Genomic DNA, 23,588 nt, shown 5'->3' with positions numbered 1-23,588 from the left:
AAACTTGCCTGGAAGGGAACGCCTCCTAGCAGGTACTCGGAGAGGTAGTCGCGCCGCGGCGCGGGGGTGACTGCACAGACGTCCCAGTCCTCGTCATCGGAGAGTATCCTGCACTGCCGCAGGCGATCCAGCAGGTGCCGCCTGCTTCCGCCCGGCTTCATGTCCTCGTCCGGACAGTCCAGCACCAGCCTGCGCACAACATTTTGTTAATATTAGTGATGATTACCGGTGTCGCATGCTGTTCTTGGCCTCCTGGGGTTGGGTTTGACCAGGAAGAAAACATTAGATGGTAGCTATAGTGGCAAGCTCTGAGCTGCAGCCTGCATGTGGTTCTCCTATCCCGTGGAAAGGTTTAACAAAAGTAGCATACCCACAGAGGCCCATTTCCACTTTCAAACTCCAGTGCTGTGAGACGCTTCGGCTGCAATTAGGCGTCTTTTAGCTCCAATTCACAGCTGTACTTATTGTGAGGATTAATTCTCGGCCCAATCAAAACCCAGGTTGGGGACGACCGTGAACCAGAGCTTCCTCCGCAGGCTTTGAGAGGGCCTCTACTACAATTCTGACCACCACATTCAAGCCCCACAGATAGGAGGCCATACCGCACTGCGGCTCTGACCGCAATCCAACAGCTGCAATGAAGCTTCTGTGTGTTCATCAGCTGACTCTGCAGGATTACAGCACCTGTAGGCGAAGCTGCGGCCGAAAGCGGCCTGCGGAGTGAAGTCGGTGGTGCGCAGCCAATCCAGGCCCTCCTTGACGCTGTAGTAATTCCGGACGCGCCCCCTGGACCCTCCAAGGGAATAACCGCCCCGGTCCCTCCTAGGGTCAAGCCGGTAGATACGCGGCGGCACTTTCACCGGGATCACAAGCGCTGCGTTCTGCGTGTCCGCGTCCGTGTGCAGCAGCGCTCGGCCGGCAATCTCCTTCAGCCGCAGCTGCAGGATACACACGGAGAGCTTGATTTTCTTTTTCTTTCAAGGGCAGGCATTTCTGAGAGGGGACCACCATATGATGAAGGCCGTGCTGAGTCACTAGTAATTTGGCTGCGTCATGCATCCACATCGTTACTGCCATCCAACAGGAAACAAAGGGGGGACTTTGTACAACGCGGAGAGAAGCTTGCATATTGCAAGCTGCAGTTCTAGTGCTGTCAGATTTGTTTTGCAGCGCCATCATCAGCACACATTGGAGACTTGGGTGAAAGGCCTGAGGAGTATGACTACACTAGCATGCGTCTTTGTGGCAGCGCATGACCACTTGCATTGTTGCATTGATGCATGCACAGCTCAGGCGGAGGGGATAAGCGCACCTCGACCCGATACAGCTGGCTGACATGTTCAAATTCAAATATGATCACCCGGCCGCGCATGTCAACCTGCATGGCCACCGGCAGCTTCTGCACGACCGCAAACTTGTGCCCGCTGCCCACAAGATTGCCCATCTCCAGCTGGACAGCTGTAAATAGCAGGCCTTGGATCTTGTCCCGGCCGATGCGCTTCGGCCTGTCTTCGGATATCCTGCATGCATGCGCGCGCATACCCTCTGTCACATGCCAGCACATGCCCAGCCTCGATCCTAGGCACGACTCAACATCACTTGATTACCGCTGACAATCGTGCCCTTCCTTCGGCAAGTGGCAGCTGCATGCAATAACTTTGCCATGCATGCGCAATCGCAGTTGCAACCAGCCAGTCAGGAAAGCCCGATGGTCTTCCAGAGTCAAAGAGGGAAGTTGCAGGGTGCAAGCCCCTTCCTCAGGCTCAAGAACACCATCGGGGAATTCCTGGGCATCTCATCTCAGCCCTTGGTCTTTGCCAACCGGCGCAAGACATATCAAGCAAGATCTGTGCATTTGGTGACTCGTTTTGCGCGGATGTATGCATTTCTTCTTCTTATTCTTGGAACACGACACCCTCATGCTGGAAAGACATACCATAGATGGAACCTGCAGCAGATGTCATTTGGGGCAGGCAGCTCGCGCACTACGTTGCCCTCATAGCCCAAGCTGCTGTCCAGCAGTCTCCTGGCGGCACCCCGTAAGGCAAAATGGACCTTGCCCACCCCCCTGCACCCCCATGCATGCCATTAAAATCACTCAACAGCTGTCACACATGCATTGCATGCCCCCTTCAGAACGTGCTCCCAAAGAGATCTTCTCAACATGACTGTAAGGGCTGCCGATATTCCTCTTGGACCCATAAGTTTCATTAGCAAAACCTGCAGCACAGCAGTAAACCATTTGCACCTGAAACATTCTGCAGTGCTGGAAAATTAACAACTGTCGACAAATTTTCGCAATTTATGAGGCAGTGAGGCAGCCTGTGAGGCAGCCACTGCAAGGCAGCCCTTCCTCCGTATGTTTGGCGATCGCTCTGCTTTGATGTCAGCATATAATTTTTTCTAAACCTTAAGGCCAGGATGCCAGAAATACATGTAGGTTTAGCACACATGTCCTCAGGAAGTAACAGCCTTGGTAAAGGCTTACATGTGGTTGCGCATTGACCTGCTGGCCTGCAGCCTGCACTCCAGAATGCGGCCGCCAGCGGGGTGCTGCTCAAAGAATCTGACGAGGTCTGCTGCGCTGACATGGTCCGCCACATTTCTCACGTTCAGGCAGGAGCCTATGCCCACTGCACAGGCGTCTGTGTTCGCCTCATCTGCAACAACAAAGAGACATCAGCTGCAGCACATCTACTTCAAACATGTTACTATTACATGCTTTTCCTGCCAAGAGGCAAGGTGCGTCCTGCAGACAAGCTGCAGTATGAGGCTTTCAAGAGCTGTGCTCTGTTGTGTGTGTCCAAAAGCTATGCTGCGGCGAGGACAGTCAGCGACTCATTCAGTCACATTACATTGCTTCCAGCCAAGCTTTGAGCTGATCTGATGCCTGACTCTGATTCTTCCTCGGAGAGTCAGCGCCCAGCATGACAGCCGAGCACTTGGAAATTAAGTTGGTGACACTCAACCAGATGATCCTGCCTGAAAGAAAGCAGGCCTGCTTGCGGATATGCTTAAGAGGCCGGCCGGCATTGGACAAATGTGGACAGGCAATCAGCAGATTTCTCCCTGCGGACAGCCCTGGCAGAGGCTTACATGCTGCATGGCTAAACAGCAACATTGAGCCCAATAAGGGCGCCCTCATGAAGGGCTACACGGCCAGCAGAGCTGAGTAATTGCAGATGCCACAGGTCCATGCACATGATGTCATGCATGCTGCCACAGGGGTAAGTTGGCCCACCTTCGGTGTTGATGAGCTGCTTCCTCTCTCTGAAGGCTGCCTCTTCGTTGAGGCCGCTGTGGCGAGCAAGCTGCACCAACTCCCACAGAGCTTCTGCTCCATGTCTCTCCTCCTCGGCTTCCTCGTCCAGAATGACAGGCCCCGGAAGTGCCCTGAGCACCACAGGTCACCATATTGATGCAGCATGGACACTGGCTGCCAATCAGGCACTGTTCATTCAGATCAGCCTGTAATGGGCTGATTCGGAGCTGGCCTGAGAACATCAAAGTCCGGAACCAGTTTGACATCCAGAGACTGCACCTGCCAGTTCAACACTAGTTTTCTAAAGAGCAGCACTCTAGCCTGCTGTGTGCACAAGGCGACGCGCACTGATGGACATGCATGCCTCATGTCAGGATAACTGACCTCACAAGTGAGGATAGCTGCTATCAGATCAGCTAAAAATTTGGTACTCTGCAAGATCTTTGCTGAGCATCGTGTCCTGCTGTAGAGTGGCAGCTTCCATGCTAAAGAGCATTCGTGCAGGAAGCGAAAAGTTTAGGTCCACGTTTGATGTCGTCCTGTTACGGAAGGCAACACTCTGCGACTCATGAGACGTGATGAGCACATTGTGATCACCTTCTTGTAGCATGCATTGCCGGTTCCTCAGTGTTATGGTCGCTCCTCGCTGTTTGGCCAAGTTCTCCAGTCGCTAGGGCTTCTCACGCGTGTACAAGCTCCCCTTTTAGGGACAAGACGCCTTGTTGGCGTTGCAAGGATTTTGAGTTGAGGCACGAGCTTCTGCTGGAAAGATCGAAACCGTGCCTGCCATGCTACTCTAAGCAAGCCCTTCTCTGGCTTGATACGGAATACAATCACTGCCTTGTCTGGCAGTATTGTGCAAGTTGGCAGTACTGCCTTATTGCACAGTTGCACCTGTGCAGTAAGTTTCTCATTAGAGGCTATGATGTGCTTCATGTCTGAGGGATTAGATCTGAGATCGTCGAGAGATGTTCCGTAAGATGCGGTTGGAATACAGCGAATCCTTGGATTGGACAATGTCCTGTTCAGGATCCATCAGATTTCTTCCTGACCAAGCCTCGACATCAAGAACATGTCAGCAAGACAGCTGCAGGTCCTATGAATACCACAGGACAACCCGTTGTCTCAAGCCGAGAATGTATGCATTTCCGCTGCGCCTAACAGCTGTACAGCTCATTACAAAACTGGAAGCCAGCATAATATTATAAACGTACAGAGAACCATCTGCGTAATTCTGCAATGAAGTTGACAAGTTGTGCTGATCAGCACACATCGCAATCTCTGGTGAGATGAGACATCGGGAGAAGTTGGCGGCTAAAGGTTCAGCAATCATCCGTTGCATGGCGGTTGTCAGAAACGCTGCTGAGAACCGTCTGCTAGCTTCCTTAGTCAACAACAGTGATGCCCATGTTCTTCGCTGTCCCCTCAATGATCCGCATGCCAGCCTCCACTGTAGTGGCATTCAAGTCCGGGAGCTTTGTGGTCGCAATTTCCTGCACACCAATAGCAACTGGAGAGTCAGCTCATAATTCAAGAACTTGACAAAGATAAGCATCACACAGATGGCAGGTTGTCAGAGCAGACTTGAGGACAGAATCGGCAGCACGAGGGACAAAATTGCCAATCCGCATGCCGCTCTGAATGACTCTGCTCTCTGAACTATTCTATCCACACACTGGCGCTCATCGTTATTCCCATGCACTCCTGGGCCAGCTGTTGTTCATGCTGTTGCAATGCAGCCTCGCGCAAGACTATCACTTTCCAAGCCCCTGGGCACCGGCTCTACCCTTCATCATCCATCCCCCATCATCCGATGCTGGTCTCAGACGCCAACGCTGAAACAATGCGACAAAAGGAAAACTACTGGCAGAAAGGGAAAGTACAAATGAGGAGCGCTGCAAATACTGAGCACCGTGCCCACGGTTGATTGGGTCTTGCTTGGATATGGCGGGCCTATCAAGGGGTGGCATGTTGTCAGCATATCTTGTCTTTCTTGTCTGCAGCAAAGCTGCTTTGACTGCAACAGGCTGCAGACGCACCTTGCCTCTTGGCAGATATGGCATGTACTCATGCTAATACTAGTATTGATGAGGAGCAGCATGTGCACACCTGGAGCTGTGCGCGGGTGACCTGGCCAACCTTAGCTGTGTTTGGGGTGCCAGATCCCTTCTGGACGCCAGCAGCCTTCTGCAGCAGCACTGACGCCGGCGGTGTCTTCAAGATGAATGTGAAGCTGCGGTCCTGCAGACACCAGCACACAGCACTTTCAGCCTCCCCCCCCCAGCCCCAAAGAGATCAAAATGCAGATCTGTAGTAGTATCGGCGTACACCTTGAATATAATTATGACGAGACATAATTAGGGCCCTTGCTCCGTGCTAATCGGCTGGCGTACACTGTTTGATACAGTAATGATGAGACACACTCAGGGAGCTTGCTCTATGCAGGTTGGCCGCATTTCAGTCTCACCTCGAAGCAGGTGATCTCAACGGGGATGACAGTGCCAACTTTGTCCTGGGTGGCAGCGTTGTACTCTTTGCAGAACTGCATGATGTTGAGACCCTGCAGTAGCCACGCACAGGAATAAGTATCAGCATTCACAGCCCTTGAAAAATTTCACTACACATCCTTGCAAAATGAGGTGGGGGTTAGGGATTACGCACCTTTGATCCCAGAGCAGGGCCCACCGGAGGTGCCGGGTTGGCCTTTCCAGCTTGGAGCGCCAGCTTAATCATACCCACCACTGCACACACATGATCCATAGAGTGGGCAGGAGTCTCATCGGAGTCCAGAACGGCAAGACAGAAGGTGATCGTATTTGGACTCCATTACTGAAGGTTGTCTCGCAAATCACAAGAATACTGCTCAACAAACGCAGATTGAATGTATTATGTCGCAACAAAGAAGGCACCTTTTGCTGCCATAACAGTCGTCCTTCGAGAGCCCTGTCCCTGCCGCGCATACTGACTGCTCTGCTGCAATCTGCATCCGCATATCGATTTGTGCTGACAGCTGCTGGTCGATGTTCCCAAGAATCCACTTCTCAACGAGATGGAACTTCTGCAGGCATGAGGTGAGCTTCTGGGAGCTGCAAGAGGCGCACCGACGGTAAAACCCGTAGCTTGCATGATTACCCCCTATTCGTAAAATATCTAACGTCTCTTTTCGACCCACCTCTTCGTTTGCTCCAAAGAAAATGCACCAGCGGCTGTGAGGTGGATAGGGATCCAGGTGGAGGCGTTCCGTTGCCGTCCTAAATTGGACACAGCATGTCCAAAAGCCATCAATGACAGGAGCACTTGCTGGAAGCAAAAACAGAATTTTGAACGAGGAAGGGGTTTCGTTGCAAGGCCAACATCGTTTCAGGGACTACCTTTTTCTTCTGCTGATGCAATGCATGGACACCTTCAAGCTGGATGTGATGCATGCACTGCACGCATATGCGCATTCAAACTTTAAAATGCCATCCTGTGGGATGCAGGTTCCTTCATTCTGTACCTGTATTTTAAAGATGAATGCCAGCTCAGCATTACATACTGTGCTGGGCGAGCACTAAGCAATTGATTGCAGTTGCAAACTGCAAAGCGCAATTGCAATCAACTTGCAACATTAAGTATCACCAAATGAGTCACTACATGCTCGTTGAAACAAGCTGCACCAGCCGCAATAGCACTGAGCTGAAAGAATCTTTCTTACACCTGGACATGTACAATTCACAACCTTTAATTCCTCGACAGAACCATCCCAGATAAAGTAATGAATGTTGGAGGGTTCACACTCTCCTCAAAAAATTCTCAGAAGCTGTCCTCCTCATCACTTGGACCCACTCCTCACTTAGGCATGGCAGGCTTGGCGTGCTCCCTCAGGAAGGCTGCAGCCACCTGGCTTCCATCGCAGACATAAAACCTGCAATCAGCCGCAGTCCTTTTCAGCTTGTCCCACAGTAAACATACCTCACAGCCTCACACACAACCTCTAAGTAATGGTCTAGATACAGTGGACATATAATCAGCCTTGTTGGCTGGCACGATGTAATGTTTCTCTCTCTCTCTCTCTCTCTCTCTCTCACACACACACACACAGTAAGCTTGCATCACGCAGTGACAGTGGGCACCAGCACCGTGACTTCATTCTGGAGATACATTGCTAACCTGACCTTGTCTCTAAATTTAATGAATCTCTTTCGCACATCTGACAGCGTGTCCTAATGCCACATGTACATGCAGTGGAGAGACTTAAATTTGGCATCCAATCAAAATCTGTCACCTGGGTTCATGTTGTTCTGAACATCATTACCGCTTAAGGCCCGTGTCCTATCAACTTGTCTAAATTCATACGGTGCAGAGCTGTAATTTTGAAGGCGGCAGGGTGAGGAATGGAGGCCCACCAGGAGAATCCAGTCATCAGCATGAACATGACGAGCATGGGGTTGTCTTGTGCCGGCACATGCCCGCACAATGCATCATGCACGAGAGGAGCATTTCTGACTGCGCCGCCCGTCAGCGCCCGAATAAAGAAGTCTGTGTTCTGGATGCAGTTGTTTGTGAGCGCGTGGTACTGCCGCGACTGAGCAAACTCCACAGCCTGCACGCAGCCATAAGCCATGAAGACCCATGCAGACTGGCATAAAACCTTTCTATAGATGGACACTTTGCAGGAATAAGTTCCTCCATATGGACACTCTGCAGGGATGTATTCGTAGGGCCTTGCAGTAGCACTGGGCATGATTGCTGCGCAGAGAGTCATTCCTGCCTTTCCAGGTGCTAAACAATGCACAGCCCTGTGTTGTGCAGGTTAGCTTGCCCTCTCCGTTTGAGACACAAGGGAGCAGGATGCCAACCTGGGAAAGAATGGCAGACTCGGCAGGGTGGTGTGGCACTTTGATGTGCAGGAAGGGCAGCGCAGCAGTGTCTTCTGGCAGCTCAGCTGGATCATGCAGCGCCAGGCTGCAGGGCACTGCCTCCATCAGATTGGCTGTCACGTCAGCCTCTCCTACCGGACCAAAGTCCAGTGACACGACCTGCGCACACCATCACTGGGTCTCAGCTGCGCTGATCCATATTTGCATGCGCTTCTTCAGTCTGCCCACTACCATGTGTTGCTCCAGGATATGGCCTGCCCAAATCCAAAACGAGCTGCAGAAACAAAGGCTTGAGACTGTAAAACACCAGCAATTTCACAGGCAATAGACATATGGAGTACCACATCTGATCAAGCATGCGCCTAGGTTGGGATCGTCCCTAGGTATTGCCTGTTGATCCTAATAGAAGAATGGGAGCATCTTGTGTGTTGATTTTGGCAGGAATAGAGGTAAAATTGGCAATAACCCACCTTCTCGCCAGCTTTCAGGTAAATTACTGTGTGAAGCAGGGCCGTTCCAGCCTGCTCCAGCATTTTTCCATGGTTCCCTCTTATGTGACGTTTGTGCAGGTACAATCCATCATCGACAATCTTGCTCACGCAGGCAAACTGGCTGGTGTCCAAGGTGGGTCTGAGCTGCTCCAGAAATTGGTGCCTGCAAGGATTTCTGCTGTCATTATATCACTTTTGACACCACAGTAGAGACATAAAAGTCGAACGGATGGGTCGATGACATCATCGCTGTGGCAACGCCAACAGCTTCCCAAAGAACATTCTAGAAAGCAAGATCAGGGGTTTCGAACTCAAGAAGGCCCATCAAACCACATCGAACGCTATATAAGCTTGTGTTCAGAATACTTACATAGATTCGCCAAAGGTTGGTCGCATGATCGGTGTTGCGAAAGCATCCGGAACAGCATCAGCAGTCAAGCACTTCTGCTGGACGGCGCTGTGGACCGCAGTAGCGGCCGCCATTGGTTGCACATCCCGTTCCACGCATACATCACTTGCAGGAGCCATGTTTGGGATGTTTGACGGTGATCAAGACCCAAGCTTCTGATATGGAATGGCAGCTCCTTCTGTCCAGGAAGTTGGGGCTGCGTTTCGAACTTTCCTTGCTCCTGATCGCGCCACGTCAAGAAGAGAGCTTCCGTCAGCATCCTGATCGCAGCAATGAAACAATTCTGTCCAAGAACTGCAGTCTTTGGATCCTACCCTTTTAAGTAACAAAAGTTTTCTTGCGAGGGTTGCACGATCGAAATACACATTTTAGGGGAAGCGAGGTCTAGAAGCTGACGCGCAAGGGTTTCATTTAAGCCAGTCACAAACTCGTTGCCGACACCCCTTTCAGTTGGCGACAATCAGCAATCTCGTTTCAGCCAATATATACTAATGTGCATCCGGTCTAAGCCCGATTGCTTGTCCAGGGAACGTGTGAAGATATCAAGGGCCCTGTGGGTTCAATGTTGATGTTGCGGCACTCACCGCCGCTTCTGGTGGCGCTGACAAGCAAGACTAGGAGAAATTTGAAGCGAGACATTGGATGTGCGTGCGCATACCCCGAGATCCCTTTCTATGCCGAGAATCGTCATGTCATTTATGTCGATGACAGAGCTGCGTTACAATCCGCACGTGACCACAACCCTCACAAACAGTCATCCTCTGGAGTGACTCACACAGAGTCTGGACTGACATCAGGCAATGCATCAGCACTACGTCACTCACTTGAAACCATGAATGATAAGATTTCTCTGCCTTGTGAATCATGTGGCCTGTCTGGTGAGCAGTGCATCACTGGATCCCAGCTCAGCGGGGGGCTGTTTCAAAACTCTTCACAGCATCCCCCTCTTTGTCACCCTCCATTAGCCGCATGCATGCAGGCACTTACTAAGTAGTACCTGTTTAACAAAGATCACGCAAGCTTTGATGAGCCGCTGCGGCCAAGGGAGGCACCGGTGCCTGAGAGGCAAGGTGCATCAGAACTTTCAAGGCTACTTTCGGTTACATGCGGATTCCGGAGACCTTCGGAAGGTGTGGGCGCATGTGAACCAGCTGGAACCTGGAGGTGCGCAATGCAGGAGCCATGAAGCAACAGGCTCTGAACATGCTGCAGACGGAGTTGGGAAAGTGGAGGCCGGGAGCAGGGAAGGATGAGAAGATCAAGTCCCTGCAGCATTAGACGGACTTTTAATGCCTGATGTCAAATGCTGGCACTTGACAAACATGCCAACTAGTGGGTCGATCACCAAGATATCGTCTGATCAGTTGCCAAATTGCGCTGTGAGAACCCGGGGAGCTGTGGGGAAGTTCTCCTCTGCACATACTATGTAGACGTACTCAGGCAGCATCTGCTTCCTGCAGCTTCCTGCAAATGTCAAAAAAAGCTGTCACAGCTGCTGGAACGGTGTTTTTGAACCCCATTTTAGCTCTCAAGACTCTCCCCAGCAAATGCTTTCAGCAGCTGCCCCAAGACTTCATTCCATGTTATTGAAAATTATAAAGAAAACCTTTCCAGCAGCTGCTCTCTGCTTCTTCCCGGGCCCGCTCCAGAGTTTTTCTTTCCAACTTTCAATTGAGTGCCCAGCACTAGATTTCGGCAGTTCTTCCAGAATATCGTTCCAAGTGTCCAAATAATCTCCCCAGCAGATGCTTTCAGCAGCTGCCCCAAGACTTCATTCCAAGTATTTGAAAATTAATAAGAAAACCTTTCCAGCAGCTGCTCTCTGCTTCTTTCCACTCTAGAGCTTGGTTTCTCACATTCAAATGAGTGCCCAGCACTTCGGCAATTGTTTTAGGACATCGTTCTAAGTGTCCAAATATTTTCCCCAGCAGCTGCTAAGTCAAAAGGTCTGCCTCCGGCACCTGCTCCAAATACTCCATTCCAAACTTCGGAAACAAAAGCGGATGGGCACCTCAGGCATAGGACAGCTTAAAAAGTGTGACATCCATATTGTCAATGAAAAAATATTGGCCGTTGTTGTCTGTGTTCTCGATCTGGTCCACATTCCCGCACCCGGGCGTCGTCACCAGCGTGGGTGGCTGGCCTGCCGTTGGGGCCACTGTGTAAGAGCACGCTGCCACAGCGATCGTCTGTAGGTAGCCTGTGATGACGACAGGGGCGGCGGCGGGCGCTTCAGAGGCTTGGAGGTAGCCAACATAGATGCTGTTGAGGGCAAAGCTGACGACAGTTGGTGCCGGCTGGATGGTGGCGGGTCCAGTCGGTGACCACACGGCAACGTTCGGCGGGGACTCAGGCACAATGCGGTAGGTGTTGTCAGGTCGCGACCATGTTCCGCCGCCATTCTCCACAGTCCCAAAGCCGTACCCAAATCTGAGGTTGAAGAAAGATGTGCGGGCGCCGAATTGATTTTCCGCAGGCAGATTTGAGCCGTTCTCGTTGACGTCGAAGGTGATGAGCTCTTGCGCTGCATGCATGCATGCCCAATGAGTCATCACCCTTATCAAGGCAATTGCAAGGTGCAATGCTTTGACTTGGGTGCTTCGCTTCATCTTTGACACCTCATGTGGCCTCTAAGGATTGCAGAGGCTTCAGGTATTCTGTGCTAAAGGTGCATCTGTTGAAGCAGTGACACATTTGCTAGCTAAAGAAGCCTGTTACATGCCAAAGATAATCATAACAGAAACCACTGGCAGGAACACACCTGCGGTTATCACTCCTACGCCCGTTCCACCTGCAGAATACCACAATGTAACGAAAAACTCTTTGGTATTGGCGTAGGCTACAGCAAGAAAAAACAGCATTCAAGGTACGCATGGTAGCTTTCTGAACACGATAATTCTTGCCTATTCTGACCATACAGCATGCATGCATGCTGCATGCAAATGAGATGCGCAGCACACTGTATTTTAGTCTCACGTGACTTTATAAGGGAAGCGCAGGCAGGCAGGCAGTGCAATTGTTGTCCATGCTGGAATTCAGATCTCTCTTCGGAGCCGGTCACTTTGCAGACTCACATAGAAGCTTGCATTTGAGCCATGTGCTTTCATTGCACTCAGCCAGGGAGCACACCTGTTGGGCCGGTGCCGCCAGTTGGGCCGGTGCCTCCAGTCGCACCAGTAAGGCCAGTGGCCCCTGTGGGTCCTGTAGGACATGCACAAGAAAGTGTGTCAGAAACCTGTTGCAAATGAGCTCCATCCCGCAGCATATGGATGAATGCAGAGTGGAGCAATAACAGTAACAACAACAACTTCTATGGGTAGTGACATACCTGCAGTTCCATTGAAGCCATTGATACCATCTGTTCCATTGAGACCCTGCGTTTTATACGTGCACATAATGCTTGTCCTTCGACAAATCGCAGCAATTGCAGCATGGGTTCCTGCAGCAAGTTAATTAATGGACGCATGAGAATTCATACACGATGTGACAAAACTTACTGGAGTGAAGGAGTTGACTTTTTCCACCAAATTATTGATTATGCTCTGTTCTTGCTGATTCTCGGCAGCCAGTTGAGCAACAGTGGTCTTCAAAGATTGAAGCTCATACTCGAGATGCTTGTTCTGAGCAAGGACGTAGGCCTTGCTTGCTGGGAAAAATCCATCGATGCCTGGGCCATTCACGAGGATATTTGAGAACCGTGTGCAGTACAAACATGTGCCAAGAAGTAAGAAGAAACCACCAAAACTCACTTCAGCATCAGGGTTTTGGTAAAGGAATGGCCAGAGCCATTCTTCAGTCTTGTTTAAATATCCGCACAGGATAAGTAGGCGCACCTTGAACAGCCGTCGAGTTCAGAACGTTCTCATACTCCACAGCAAAAGCACCTAGCGATACCCCGAACGTCCCGTCAAGTGTTTTCCATACTAACGGCTTCATGAGCAGTCACTGCGGTACAAAGCATCACCTATGTCTTTGGTCTTCATTATCGCCAGCAACATTGCGAAGGTTGGCAAACATGAAAGTGAAGTCCAGTAGCCCCCCGGTCTGCAAAGACATTCAAATAGTGAACTTGAGACAGGGTATCCCCAATGCGGGTTCTTTCCTGTACTGTCCAGTTCTTTTCTGCGCTTTGAAACTTTTCGTTTACATGTGTACCATTGCAAGTGCATTCAATCACGTGACTGCACTGCCTGCTCACCTTCGCTTTGCCATGGTCAAAACTTTATTGCACAGAGGTGACCTAGCTGCAGACCTTGAAGATGCGTGGCTGACTAAGTCTTATCCGAAGGGCATATGGACTTCGTTTAGGCTCGATACAGTAGCCCAAGAAAACGTTCTGCAACCTGTCCGAGGGTGAATTGAATGTCCTCACCTCAAGACCCTCGTTTTATAAGTCAGCTTCTATATAGGCCCTCAAGGCTGCCCGGACCTCAGATATTTTTCGGCCTCACAATCGCGACACACTTATTTCTTCACGTATGCTTTCCACTTGCAGTCAAACGGCTCCCGGATCGAGTTCTGATGCTGTAGATCGTTTAGCTTATAAATGCCTCAGGCGCAGACTGCGCTATAGATTATCTGGTTCATCTACCTCCAGTACCGGGGTTGTGGTTGGCTCTGCTTCGGGCCACAATGTCAGCGATTCAGGCTTTTCTCACTATAGTACATCACAGTATAATTGATATTGCCTCATATTGAACTCCTTTTGGCCTCGTAGTCACATAGGTTTCAACGCTTCGGGAAGCCCTAGAGAGGTGCTGCTCATAGCTCCCAGTGTCATTTAATTATAGACATACGTGAAGTGCGAAGTGAGTTACCTTCACATATTGACGTGCCAGAAATTTTAAATTACAGTATGAAAGGAAATTGAGATCGGGCATGGGCCACTCGGTGTTAATATTTGGCGACGACGGATTGTTGCTTTCACTTGGCTCAAGCGCTTTCCCATAGTAGCGTTGCAAGTGATGCTTATTACGTTGTAGCAAAGCAAGGTCTTTTAGATCAATTTCTTATGCTGGGTGCAGGTTCTTGAGCTTCCTCTTTGGCAACCACGCGACCATATCGGTCCTCTCCAGTGAGCACGGTGAGCAACTTCTTTGAAGCATGGTGATCATTTATCCGATTGAACTCCGGCAAATCTATGTAAGACTCACAGCAGGGCAGAGGACAGTGGCCCCATCCTGGAAGTGAATCGCTTCCAGGATGGGGCCATATATATTGAAGATGAATGCCAGCTCAGCGTTACATACTGTGCTGGGCGAGCACTGAGCAACTGATTGCAGGTGCAACCTGCAAAGCGCAATTGCAATCAATTTGCAACATTACGTATTACCAAATGAGTCCGTACATGCTTGCTGTAACAAGCTGCACCAGCCGCAATAGCAATGAGTTGAAATTATCCGTTATGCACCTGGACATGTGCAAATTCACAACCTTTACTCTCTCGACAGAACCATGATCTTCACAGATAAAGTAATGAATGTCGTTTACACTCTCCTCAAAAGATTCTCAGAAGCGGTCCTCCTCATCACTTGGACCCACTCCTCACTTAGGCATGGCAGGCTTGGCGTGCTCCCGCAAGAAGGCTGCAGCCGCCTGGCTTCCATCGCAGACATCAAACCTGCAATCAGCAGCAGTCCTTGTCAGCTTGTCCCACAATAGTCATAACTCGCAGCCTCAAACATAACCTCTAAATAATGGGCAGATACAGTGGACATCTAATCAGCCTTGTTGGCTGGCACGATGTAATGTTTCTCTCTCTCTTTCTCTCTCTCTCTCTCTCTCTCACACACACACACAGTAAGCTTGCCTCACGCAGCGACAGTGGGCACCAGCACCGTGACCTCATTGTGGAGTTACTTTGCTAATCCTGATCTTGTCTCTAAAATTAATGAATCTCTTTCGCATATCTGACAGCGTGTCCTAACGCCATATGTACATGCAGTGGAGAGACTTAAATTTGACATCCAATCAAACTCTGTCACCCGTGATCATGTTGTTCTGCACATCATTACCACTTAAGGCCCATGTCCTATCAACATGTCTGAAGTTAGAAGGTGCAGAGCTGTGACTTTGAAGGCGGCAGGGTGAGAAACGAAGGCGCACCAGGAGAATCCAGTCATCAGCATGAACATGACGAGCATGGGGTTGTCTTGTGCCGGCACATGCCCGCACAATGCGTCATGCACGAGAGGAGCATTTCTGACTGCGCCGCCCGTCAGCGCCCGAATAAAGAAGTCTGTGTTCTGGATGCAGTTGTTTGTGAACGCGTGGTACTGCCGCGACTGAGCAAACTCCACAGCCTGCACGCAGCCATAAGCCATGAAGACCCATGCAGACTGGCATAAAACCTTTCTATAGATGGACACTTTGCAGGAATGAGGTCCTCCATATGGACACTTTGCAGGGAAATTTTTGTAGGGCTTTGCAGTAGCACTGGGCATGATTGCCGCGCAGAGAGTCATTCCTGCCTTTCCACGTTCTAAACAATGCACAGCCTTGTGAAGTGCAGGTTGCTTGCCCTCTCCATTTGAGACACAAGGGAGCAGGATGCCAACCTGGGAAAGAATGGCAGACTCGGCAGGGTGGTGTGGCACTTTGATGTGCAGGAAGGGCAGCGCAGCAGTGTCTTCTGGCAGCTCAGCTGGATCATGCAGCGCCAGGCTGCAGGGCACTGCCTCCATCAGATTGGCTGTCACGTCTGCCTCTCCTACCGGACCAAAGTCCAATGACACGACCTGCGCACACCATCACTGGGTCTCAGCTGCGCTGATCCATATTTGCATGCGCTTCTTCAGTCTGCCCACTACCATGTGTTGCTCCAGGATATGGCCTGCCCAAATCCGAAACGAGCTGCAGAAACAAAGGCTTGAGACTGTAAAACACCAGCAATTTCACAGGCAATAGACATATGGAGTACTACATCTGATCAAGCATGCGCCTAGGTTGGGATCGTCCCTAGGTATTGCCTGTTGATCCTAATAGAAGAATGGGAGCATCTTGTGTGTTGATTTTGGCAGGAATAGAGGTAAAATTGGCAATAACCCACCTTCTCGCCAGCTTTCAGGTGAACTACTGTGTGAAGCAGGGCCGTTCCAGCCTACTCCAGCATTTTTCCATGGTTCCCTCTTATGTGACGTTTGTGCAGGTACAATCCATCATCGACAATCTTGCTCACGCAGGCAAACTGGCTGGTGTCCAAGGTGGGTCTGAGCTGCTCCAGAAATTGGTGCCTGCAAGGATATCTGCTGTCATTATATCACTTTTGACACCACAGTAGAGACATAAAAGTCGAACGGATGGGTCGATGACATCATCGCTGTGGCAACGCCAACAGCTTCCCAAAGAACGTTCTAGAAAGCAAGATCAGGTGTTTCAAACTCAAAAAGGCCCATCAAACCACATCGAACGCTATATAAGCTTGTGTTCAGAATACTTACATAGATTCGCCAAAGGTTGGTCGCATGATCGGTGTTGCGAAAGCATCCGGAACAGCATCAGCAGTCAAGCACTCCTGCTGGACGGCGCTGTGGACCGCAGTAGCGGCCGCCATTGGTTGCACATCCCGTTCCACGCATACATCACTTGCAGGAGCCATGTTTGGGATGCTTGACGGTAATCAAGACCCAAGCTTCTGATATGGAATGGCAGCTCCTTCTGTCCAGGAAGTTGGGGCTGCGTTTCGAACTTTCCTTGCTCCTGATCGCGCCACGTCAAGAAGAGAGCTTCCGTCAAGCTCGCACGAGTTAGCGCCGAGAAGCTGATCGCAGCAATGAAACAATCTGTCCAAAAACTGCAGTCATTGCAAGTTTGAAAGTCTCCATTGCAATTGAGCAACAGCGTGAAGGTTGCCTTATAATCCGGCTGCAGATAAAATTCTTGAGCAATCTCGGCGGGATCTTGCAAAATTCCTGAGTATCAGCTTGGAATTGCGCTGATTCTCGTCTTGATAAGGGATCAAAGCAGCTTCACTTGCTGAATCTGGAGGATCTGTAAATGATATCAAGAACTGTTCATTGTCATGGCCCCTCGAACCTGGCAAATATACAACGTAGTGCGCCCAGAAGGATGCAGATAACCACCAGTGTACCCAGACGAAACTTCAGGAATGCAGATATGACATCCGGGAGAAGGCATCGCGTATTGTCCGCAGCTAATGCTGTGCAAGAAGCGGAAAGTGCAGCATCAACTTCACAGTTTATTCAGGTCCACTCCTGAATTCCTGTCTTTGACCTTTGACCTGCTGATTGGCGACATCTTGCATTGAAAATTTTCGTTCCCGTCTCAAATTCATTGTTGCAATACGCCGCACATGTCACAGAGCAGTCTGGGCGATATGCCTCTGCTAGATGGTGCTCACTCGTGGGGTATTGCTGCAGGAACGCATGGAGTTCCTGAAGGAGGATCTTACTCACCTATTCGATGAACAAGGGATTGACCAGTCACAGTACGATGATGTGGTACGCCCCATGCATTGGCAGCTCAGCATCTAACACAAGTGGCCCTGATATCAGCCCTTTGATCAAATCGTCCCATGCAGATTTTCTGTGCAGCCTTTCATGTGCTAAACATTTTATGTTGGGGGCCGCAGGTTGAATTCAGAGACCCCATCACATCATACAATGAGGCCAAAGGTAGGAATTTCTCCTTGCTGGCCTCTGCATGTCCTGCAGATCCCAATTTGTGACGAGTACTACATATCTATTCACCCCAATCCCTGCTATGCAAGAAAGGGTTTGCTGTGCTTGGAGATACGATGTATGCGTATCGGTGCTGGACGGCAGGATTTTGTAGGCCCTGCAGATTTGGCTGCAAACGGCCTGCGTGTGTATGCCCTATGGCCTCTGGCTTTAGGTCTGCCAACCTGTAATTATTAATTTCTGTAATGCTGGGGTGCAGGGTACATGTTCAACATAGCCATGCTGAAGAGGGTCTTTGCGCCGAGCTTTCAGCTGCATGACATAAAGCAGACGGGTGACTATGAGGTGACTACGCGCTGGACAATGGCCATGCAAGTCACCCTCACGAGGGGTACACCTATCAGCCGCTTCTGGGATCCCAAGCTCGTCTTCACTGGGACCTCTGTCATGGGTATTAACCCCTCCAACGGTAATCGACCCCTTCTGGGCCCCCAAACCTCAAGTGGTAACGCAGTCTGTCAAATCCCTTGTTAGACATAGTATCCGCTGGCAGCCTCAGGGATTCTTAAGAGTCTTTGTGAAATTTAGCACCCCTTGCCAGGCTCAGGGGACTGTAAATCTCTGATGCTCTGATGCAGCAGGCACACACTCTCATGGGACGAAAGGCAGTTTTTCTCTTGAGTAGTATTCTATCCCCATTTGCCTTTGTGCATGAATGCCGATGTAATTTTTAAAAGGGGTTATCTGTGATCCGTGCTTATCAGATTGTGATGCAATGATCACTCTGGGACACGAATATGATGGGTTTGGGTTGTGCGCAGGCAAGTTCAACCGGCATTTGGATTACTGGGATGCGATTGACAACCAGCAGTATTTCAGCTGGGAAGCTTTTGGCCACGTGTTGCAGCAGATGACAGATATCTCCAGGACACCCAAAGACCTGCCCACCCCTTCCTACAGCATCCTTAAAAAGTTCAAGGACTTTGAGGTTCGCAGGTGGGCTTCCTTTCCCCAGCTCCCTTAATTGGAGGCTCTAATCCCCACATAATCGAACAGCTATGATAAAGGAAACTGAACCGAACTGAATGGAGAAAAGAGCATAATCATCACTTGTGTGCGCGCGTGTTTAAGACAATCCTGCTAGTCCCTCAAGGAACATGTTAATAGCTTGCCTGGGCATCTACATTGCAAGAGCTGAGCTGTGTGCGTTGAGGGCAGCAGACGCTGTTAATAGGACTGTGGTCAGCTGTAGCGAGTAAGAGGATGTGGGTGTGCAGGTATGACAGGATGCTTGTGGCAGAGGCTGACATGGACAGCAGAGGGCCTGCAGCGTCGACAAGCACTTCAGGTGTTGCACCACTAGATCCACCATAACAGAATTAACATTGTTGCTATTCCCTTGTTGGGCATTTAGAACTCACACGGACCGGATAGCAAGCATGCCTTGACGGATCAGGGACTCAACTCAAAATATCCAGTTCAATTGCATTCAGTTCAGTTCAAAAAAGGTTGCAGCATCATCCAGGGTTCTATTCTCTATGATCCTAACAGGGTGACATGTGCGACATCAGGTCAAGATGGTGGCAGCCCGGCGGGCAAGGGGGATGGGGCGTTCAACACGCTGGCAAAGTTCATCTTTGGAGGGAACGCTGCAAACGCGCGCATGCGCATGACTACGCCGGTCTTCTCAGACAACCGGGGCGCCATGCAGTTTGTCATAGAGCCCAGCTACCAGGTGAGGGCCCAAAGTTTTTCAGGCCAGCATCTCCCTTGTTGCTTTTTTGATTTGCATGCTTTTTTTATTTGCATGCAAGAAATGTCAAATCAGAGCTGCTCCGCTCTTCCTTCTGCCCAATTCATCTGTCATGCCTGGGCACAAATAGAAAGCGCATGCTCTCTGTCGCATAGCAGAGCTGCACAGGCCACGAATGCCTTGTTATCCCTTTCTGAGCAGACAAAGGAAGGTGTTGCATTGCATTTAAAACGTTGGCCTGCATGCTGCACTTCGTGGTGTTGCGTGCAAATGGTAAGTCGCATTATTCTGGGTCCAATACCGCCCTGGCTGGCGGGGGCGGTTTAAATACTGACCACCGTGCCCACGGTTGATTGGGACTTGCTTGGAACTGGCGAGGCCATCAAGTGGCAGGAGATGTCGCAGCCTGTACCTGCAGCTTATTTGCAGACGCACCTTGCCTTTGGCAGAAACAGCGTGTGAGATGATGTTGAATATAGTATCTGTGGGTGCAGGATGTTTCCAGCGTGCCATCACCTCAGACAGACAGTGTGAGGGTCAGGGAAAGGAGTGAGGGTCTTTATGCGGTTGCTAGCTTCTCGGGGGTTGCTGATCCGCAGAACGCTGCTGAGAGGGAATCTGCACTCAGACAAGCGATGCAGAAAAGGGGCACTGTTGCTGATGGGTCTGACTGGCTGTTGGCCAGATATAATGACCCTTCCACTAGGCCCGCCTTCAGGAGGAACGAAGTGCTCATACCAGTGAAGGAATTTGAACTTTGGTGACCGTTGTCACAGTGATTCGTGTGCGAATCGTGTGCGCATTTGCCTGTGTTTGGTGTATTCAAAATGAAGCATTGTCATGAGAGACAACACCAGTGTGCATCTCCTGGGTGATTTCTCACTCCGCTTTTAGATTGCCACCATGTAATAGAAGCTGAATTGGCTGGTAGTACCTGGGAAACATAGAGCATTTTGCATCTCCGAGATTTGAGTCAAATGGATGCATTGTGAGATCAAAACTTGACGTGATGCCCTCACATATATGCGTCTTTTTCATGTGAGAAATTTCTTAAAGGCTTCTACTTGGGGCTGCTGCTTGCCAGGATGATGAAGAGTAAGCACCATTTCCATCATGGCAAATGATACTGTCAGACGGTTTATCTGGCGAATCTCGTTTTGGGGGGAAAGGCTTTATTACTCGAGGACCTAGCGGCTTCATCCAGCTTCGCCTTCTCCAGACACTTCCGCATCAAAGTCATTGATCATCCGCAAACCAACCTTCTGACCTGCACGCTTATATTTCCATCGCCGCCCAGTTTGCTCGAGTGGATACTCGTGCCTTCGCCATCATCGCGCACCAAGCAGCTTGAAACTTGAGGTGCGTTCCGGTCTGTGCAGGCTACAGAGCGGGTGATGTTGTGCTTGTGCATGAGGATCTTCGACAGTTTTAAGCATCCTGAAGGCCCAAGAACCCATCTGGAAATAAATGGGGGCAGCCTCTTGCGACTGTGTGGTGGCTTCTGTATGCACAGAGGTTGGTGACATTGCGGGGCCAGCACCACCTTCTGCGGCTGCTTACCTGATGCTGTAGCGAATTCTGTACCGATTACTTTGCTGCCTACGTATGTGTGGTACAATAGGAAAAGCTGCCCGCCTTTATCGTTTTGGAATATATTCCCTTGTGGGGACCGGCATGGGTCACGCCTTGACCATGGGCCCTCCCAGAGCTTCACATGACGCAGTCCGTTTCCGTGCAGGGATTCATTTAACTTAGGTGGTCTAGGTGTGTACTTTGACAAAGCGCAATGATCACAGGCGTTGCCAAAGATCGGTGCTGGGGGACCATCGACACGCCCCATCACACGAGGCAGCTGCCCTGACAGCTGCTGTGCTTACGCAGGGTCCCTGAGAGCAATCGCAATGGCTTTTTAAACGCTGCCTCGCCCAAGATGCAAAGAAGCCAGCACTATCACCAGCCCCCAAGAGCTACACAGCAGCAGTATACAGCACTCCCAGCGTGCAGCAGCCTCCAATCCAGCCCACACAGAGCCTCGTGCCAGCAGATATCATGTCGCGACTGCTCTCGGAGCTCTCCGTGTCTAGTTCAGCACCGACGCCGTCTCCGAGCATGGCCCCAGCCTTTGCCCCTGGACCTGCACCACCCTCATCCCAGGGCGGTCTCACCGTGGAGATTCTTTTAGCCAGTGAGTCCTCAGCCACTCCATCCTGCTTGCAGACACGTCTGTTTTTTCTTGGTGTCCATGCAGCCATGCAAATGCCTTCAGCATTCCATATGCCAACCTGTGGGGGCCGTTCCTCTCAAATCTGTCTATGGGATTTGTGCCCATGTGCGTTTGAGGCTTCAGCTTACCTGCTTTGGGATGCCAATATAGCAATTGGGAATGGAGAGGCTGTGCAAGACGCCCATGAAATGCCTCTAGCTCAGGGCAGCAAATTCCCGCTGACTTTGGAAGATTACACTCCGGAATAAGTTCCCACATTTTAGAGAGCTATGTTTCATTTTTATGTTATGACACGCTCTTCCTGCCAAATGGCAAGTGCGTCCTGCAGACAAGCTGCAGTTAAAGGCTGCCACAATCCCACCTCTTGTTGGACCCGCCAGACCCAAGCAATTGTTTGATGAAAGGCTGCAAATCGTAAAGGAGTAACTCTTGTGGGTGCAGTTGCTGTGGCCAGCTTCTTGCTGGTCGCGATGTTTGTGGGAATTGCACGATTTATGTTCCTGCACCTGAACAACTTCGAGGCCCGCGCCACTGAGAGGGCAGCAGCAGAGGCGGCAGCAGAGGCGGCAGCTTCCGCTGAGAAGGAAGCTGGCGGCGCCAGGAAGCACCTGCAGCGAGTCACCCCTGTCATTGTCATCCAGCCTGGCCAGGAGGTACGCTGCAGACTGACAAGTATTCAAAAAGCCATTCGTAAATCTGCCCGATCTGTGATGCATATGCGACTTGAATTTGTTTGACAGTCTGGCAAGGAGGTCTTCTGGTTTTTTATTGAAGCATGTATCCAAGTGTTGTGCTTACAGATGGGGTCTTAAGGAGCGTTACAGCTGCTTACTGTTCCTGCGTATGGCTTAGCCGCCTCAGTCTATTATATTATCTGCCCAGTTCACTTCTCCGCGCAGAGATGCCATTTGCTGGTCATCAAATATTTGGGAGGGGATTCGCTGCTAGCAGCGCTGATCTCCAATTCTGATGTCATGCAGATTCTGTACGGGCTGAAGGAGCGCCCCACCGCCGGAGAGGGCTGCCCAGAGGTCCACATCAGCGTTGACTCATCAGCGCCACCTCAGCACCCATCACAGGCCCCAAAGACCCCCAAGGGTGCCTACAAAGTCAGGACATTCTATGTGGTGAACATTCCGGACCTTTCACAGCCTTCCTGCCCAACGGACATAGATGCTGGGGAGGTGCTAAAGAAGATCCAGGTGGCAAAGGAGCATGTGCGCGCACATGTATGCCGCGATTCTGTCAGCTCTTGCCAAGCATGACTCACTAGAGATTATGCATTGCTTATGTTTACAACCCGGAGAGGTTGCCCTTCTAGCGCAGCATGAGGCTCATAATATTATTTTTTTGCCAGAGACTCGAGGAGCGGCACTGCAAAGAAGCTTGCATTGCAAGGCGGCAGACAAAAAGTATTGCTCAGCAGTGAGAGTAGCATGGGAGTTTCTTGTGCCTTCACCTTATGGGCCATGCTGTGTTCCGTTCTGAACAGGCATCTGAGAAGAATATCACATGCTATACGGTGTTCTTGGGACATTATTTTATTGACAGTTTACAGATCTGGTTCCATTCTGACCTTGCCATTGATTCCCCTTGCAGCCGAGGAGGTCCTTCCTTTGGCCTGATTGTACAGAAGAGGGTGCTGCACAAAAAGGTCCCACAGCATTTGCGTTCAGAACTTTGTATAGAACCCCTACGCAGACATAAGATGTGTCTTGATTTGATAACGCCTTCATATCTGCAATATGGCCTGGGAGTCAGGTTTTATGTCAACAGTTCAAGTGTTTGGATTTTTTGTCGATAGGTCATGTGTCATTTGAAGACCTGTACAGATCAAGCTGCGCAGCATGCCATGGAGCTTCCTATGGTTTTGGTGGGACCTTCCATTTTTAAAGGAATGCATGCGTGCTCGCTAATGCATGAAAACTAGGTAATGGACAATTTGGCACGA

At 50.4% G+C, this 23,588-nt stretch overlaps 6 protein-coding genes across 6 annotated transcripts; 2 read left to right on the top strand and 4 right to left on the bottom strand.

Annotated features, from left to right (window-relative positions):
- Nucleotides 1–4,421: 4,421 nt before the first annotated feature.
- Nucleotides 4,422–6,435, bottom strand: COCSUDRAFT_34508 (LSU ribosomal protein L11P). Its single transcript, XM_005643010.1, has 5 exons — nt 6,172–6,435; nt 5,924–6,003; nt 5,730–5,822; nt 5,372–5,503; nt 4,422–4,755 (listed from the first exon to the last, which is right to left on the bottom strand). The coding sequence occupies exons 1-5, from the start codon at nt 6,182–6,184 to the stop codon at nt 4,648–4,650; spliced, it is 426 nt and encodes a 141-aa protein (XP_005643067.1). The 5' UTR covers nt 6,185–6,435; the 3' UTR covers nt 4,422–4,647.
- Nucleotides 6,436–6,773: 338 nt separating this feature from the next.
- COCSUDRAFT_54913 (hypothetical protein) lies at nt 6,774–8,282 on the bottom strand. The gene is made up of 3 exons (XM_005643009.1): nt 8,101–8,282; nt 7,648–7,844; nt 6,774–7,166 (listed from the first exon to the last, which is right to left on the bottom strand). The coding sequence occupies exons 1-3, from the start codon at nt 8,224–8,226 to the stop codon at nt 7,091–7,093; spliced, it is 399 nt and encodes a 132-aa protein (XP_005643066.1). The 5' UTR covers nt 8,227–8,282; the 3' UTR covers nt 6,774–7,090.
- Nucleotides 8,283–10,595: 2,313 nt separating this feature from the next.
- Nucleotides 10,596–13,333, bottom strand: COCSUDRAFT_68245 (hypothetical protein). Its single transcript, XM_005643008.1, has 8 exons — nt 13,220–13,333; nt 12,986–13,065; nt 12,855–12,905; nt 12,519–12,688; nt 12,350–12,395; nt 12,151–12,222; nt 11,783–11,812; nt 10,596–11,545 (listed from the first exon to the last, which is right to left on the bottom strand). Exons 1-8 carry the CDS (start codon nt 13,231–13,233, stop codon nt 11,034–11,036), a joined length of 975 nt encoding a protein of 324 aa, XP_005643065.1. The 5' UTR covers nt 13,234–13,333; the 3' UTR covers nt 10,596–11,033.
- A 1,232-nt stretch (nt 13,334–14,565) lies between these two features.
- Nucleotides 14,566–16,573, bottom strand: COCSUDRAFT_60188 (hypothetical protein; the record flags this gene model as incomplete). Its single annotated transcript, XM_005643007.1, has 5 exons — nt 14,566–14,641; nt 15,127–15,323; nt 15,579–15,758; nt 16,199–16,253; nt 16,533–16,573. 5 exons carry the CDS (start codon nt 16,571–16,573, stop codon nt 14,566–14,568), a joined length of 549 nt encoding a protein of 182 aa, XP_005643064.1.
- Nucleotides 16,574–17,369: 796 nt separating this feature from the next.
- COCSUDRAFT_20623 (SOUL-domain-containing protein) lies at nt 17,370–20,177 on the top strand (the record flags this gene model as incomplete). Its single annotated transcript, XM_005643006.1, has 7 exons — nt 17,370–17,480; nt 17,612–17,654; nt 17,920–18,129; nt 18,482–18,656; nt 18,938–18,991; nt 19,212–19,395; nt 19,908–20,177. 7 exons carry the CDS (start codon nt 17,370–17,372, stop codon nt 20,175–20,177), a joined length of 1,047 nt encoding a protein of 348 aa, XP_005643063.1.
- Nucleotides 20,178–20,680: 503 nt separating this feature from the next.
- Nucleotides 20,681–23,584, top strand: COCSUDRAFT_68243 (hypothetical protein). Its single transcript, XM_005643005.1, has 5 exons — nt 20,681–20,772; nt 21,295–21,598; nt 22,079–22,290; nt 22,618–22,866; nt 23,314–23,584. The coding sequence occupies exons 2-5, from the start codon at nt 21,463–21,465 to the stop codon at nt 23,323–23,325; spliced, it is 609 nt and encodes a 202-aa protein (XP_005643062.1). The 5' UTR covers nt 20,681–20,772; nt 21,295–21,462; the 3' UTR covers nt 23,326–23,584.
- The last annotated feature ends 4 nt before the right edge of the window (nt 23,585–23,588 follow it).

The sequence above is a fragment of the Coccomyxa subellipsoidea genome, assembly GCF_000258705.1.
Source record: "Coccomyxa subellipsoidea C-169, whole genome shotgun sequence".
Lineage (NCBI taxonomy): Eukaryota > Viridiplantae > Chlorophyta > Trebouxiophyceae > Coccomyxaceae > Coccomyxa > Coccomyxa subellipsoidea.
Note: the sequence above shows the minus strand (reverse complement) of the source record. Positions and strands in the feature narration are given on the sequence as shown.

What these genes read in the sequence shown, in the direction of transcription:
- COCSUDRAFT_34508 (XM_005643010.1), bottom strand. An exon ending in TTGAGATCACCTGCTTCGAG is followed by an intron (nt 5,504 to 5,729) that starts GTGAGACTGAAA and finishes TGGTGTCTGCAG; the next exon opens with GACCGCAGCTTCACATTCAT. An exon ending in TCACCCGCGCACAGCTCCAG is followed by an intron (nt 4,756 to 5,371) that starts GTGTGCACATGC and finishes ATTGGTGTGCAG; the next exon opens with GAAATTGCGACCACAAAGCT.
- COCSUDRAFT_54913 (XM_005643009.1), bottom strand. Translation starts at nt 8,226, where the DNA reads ATGGAGGCAGTGCCCTGCAGCCTGGCGCTGCATGATCCAGCTGAGCTG. An exon ending in AGTCTGCCATTCTTTCCCAG is followed by an intron (nt 7,845 to 8,100) that starts GTTGGCATCCTG and finishes GGCTGCGTGCAG; the next exon opens with GCTGTGGAGTTTGCTCAGTC. An exon ending in CTGATGACTGGATTCTCCTG is followed by an intron (nt 7,167 to 7,647) that starts GTGGGCCTCCAT and finishes GGCTGATTGCAG; the next exon opens with GTTTTATGTCTGCGATGGAA.
- COCSUDRAFT_68245 (XM_005643008.1), bottom strand. An exon ending in GAACTCGACGGCTGTTCAAG is followed by an intron (nt 12,689 to 12,854) that starts GTGCGCCTACTT and finishes TGAATGGCCCAG; the next exon opens with GCATCGATGGATTTTTCCCA. An exon ending in CGTAGGAGTGATAACCGCAG is followed by an intron (nt 11,546 to 11,782) that starts GTGTGTTCCTGC and finishes GCATGCATGCAG; the next exon opens with CGCAAGAGCTCATCACCTTC.
- COCSUDRAFT_68243 (XM_005643005.1), top strand. Translation starts at nt 21,463, where the DNA reads ATGTCGCGACTGCTCTCGGAGCTCTCCGTGTCTAGTTCAGCACCGACG. An exon ending in CGTGGAGATTCTTTTAGCCA is followed by an intron (nt 21,599 to 22,078) that starts GTGAGTCCTCAG and finishes TTGTGGGTGCAG; the next exon opens with TTGCTGTGGCCAGCTTCTTG. An exon ending in TCATCCAGCCTGGCCAGGAG is followed by an intron (nt 22,291 to 22,617) that starts GTACGCTGCAGA and finishes GATGTCATGCAG; the next exon opens with ATTCTGTACGGGCTGAAGGA.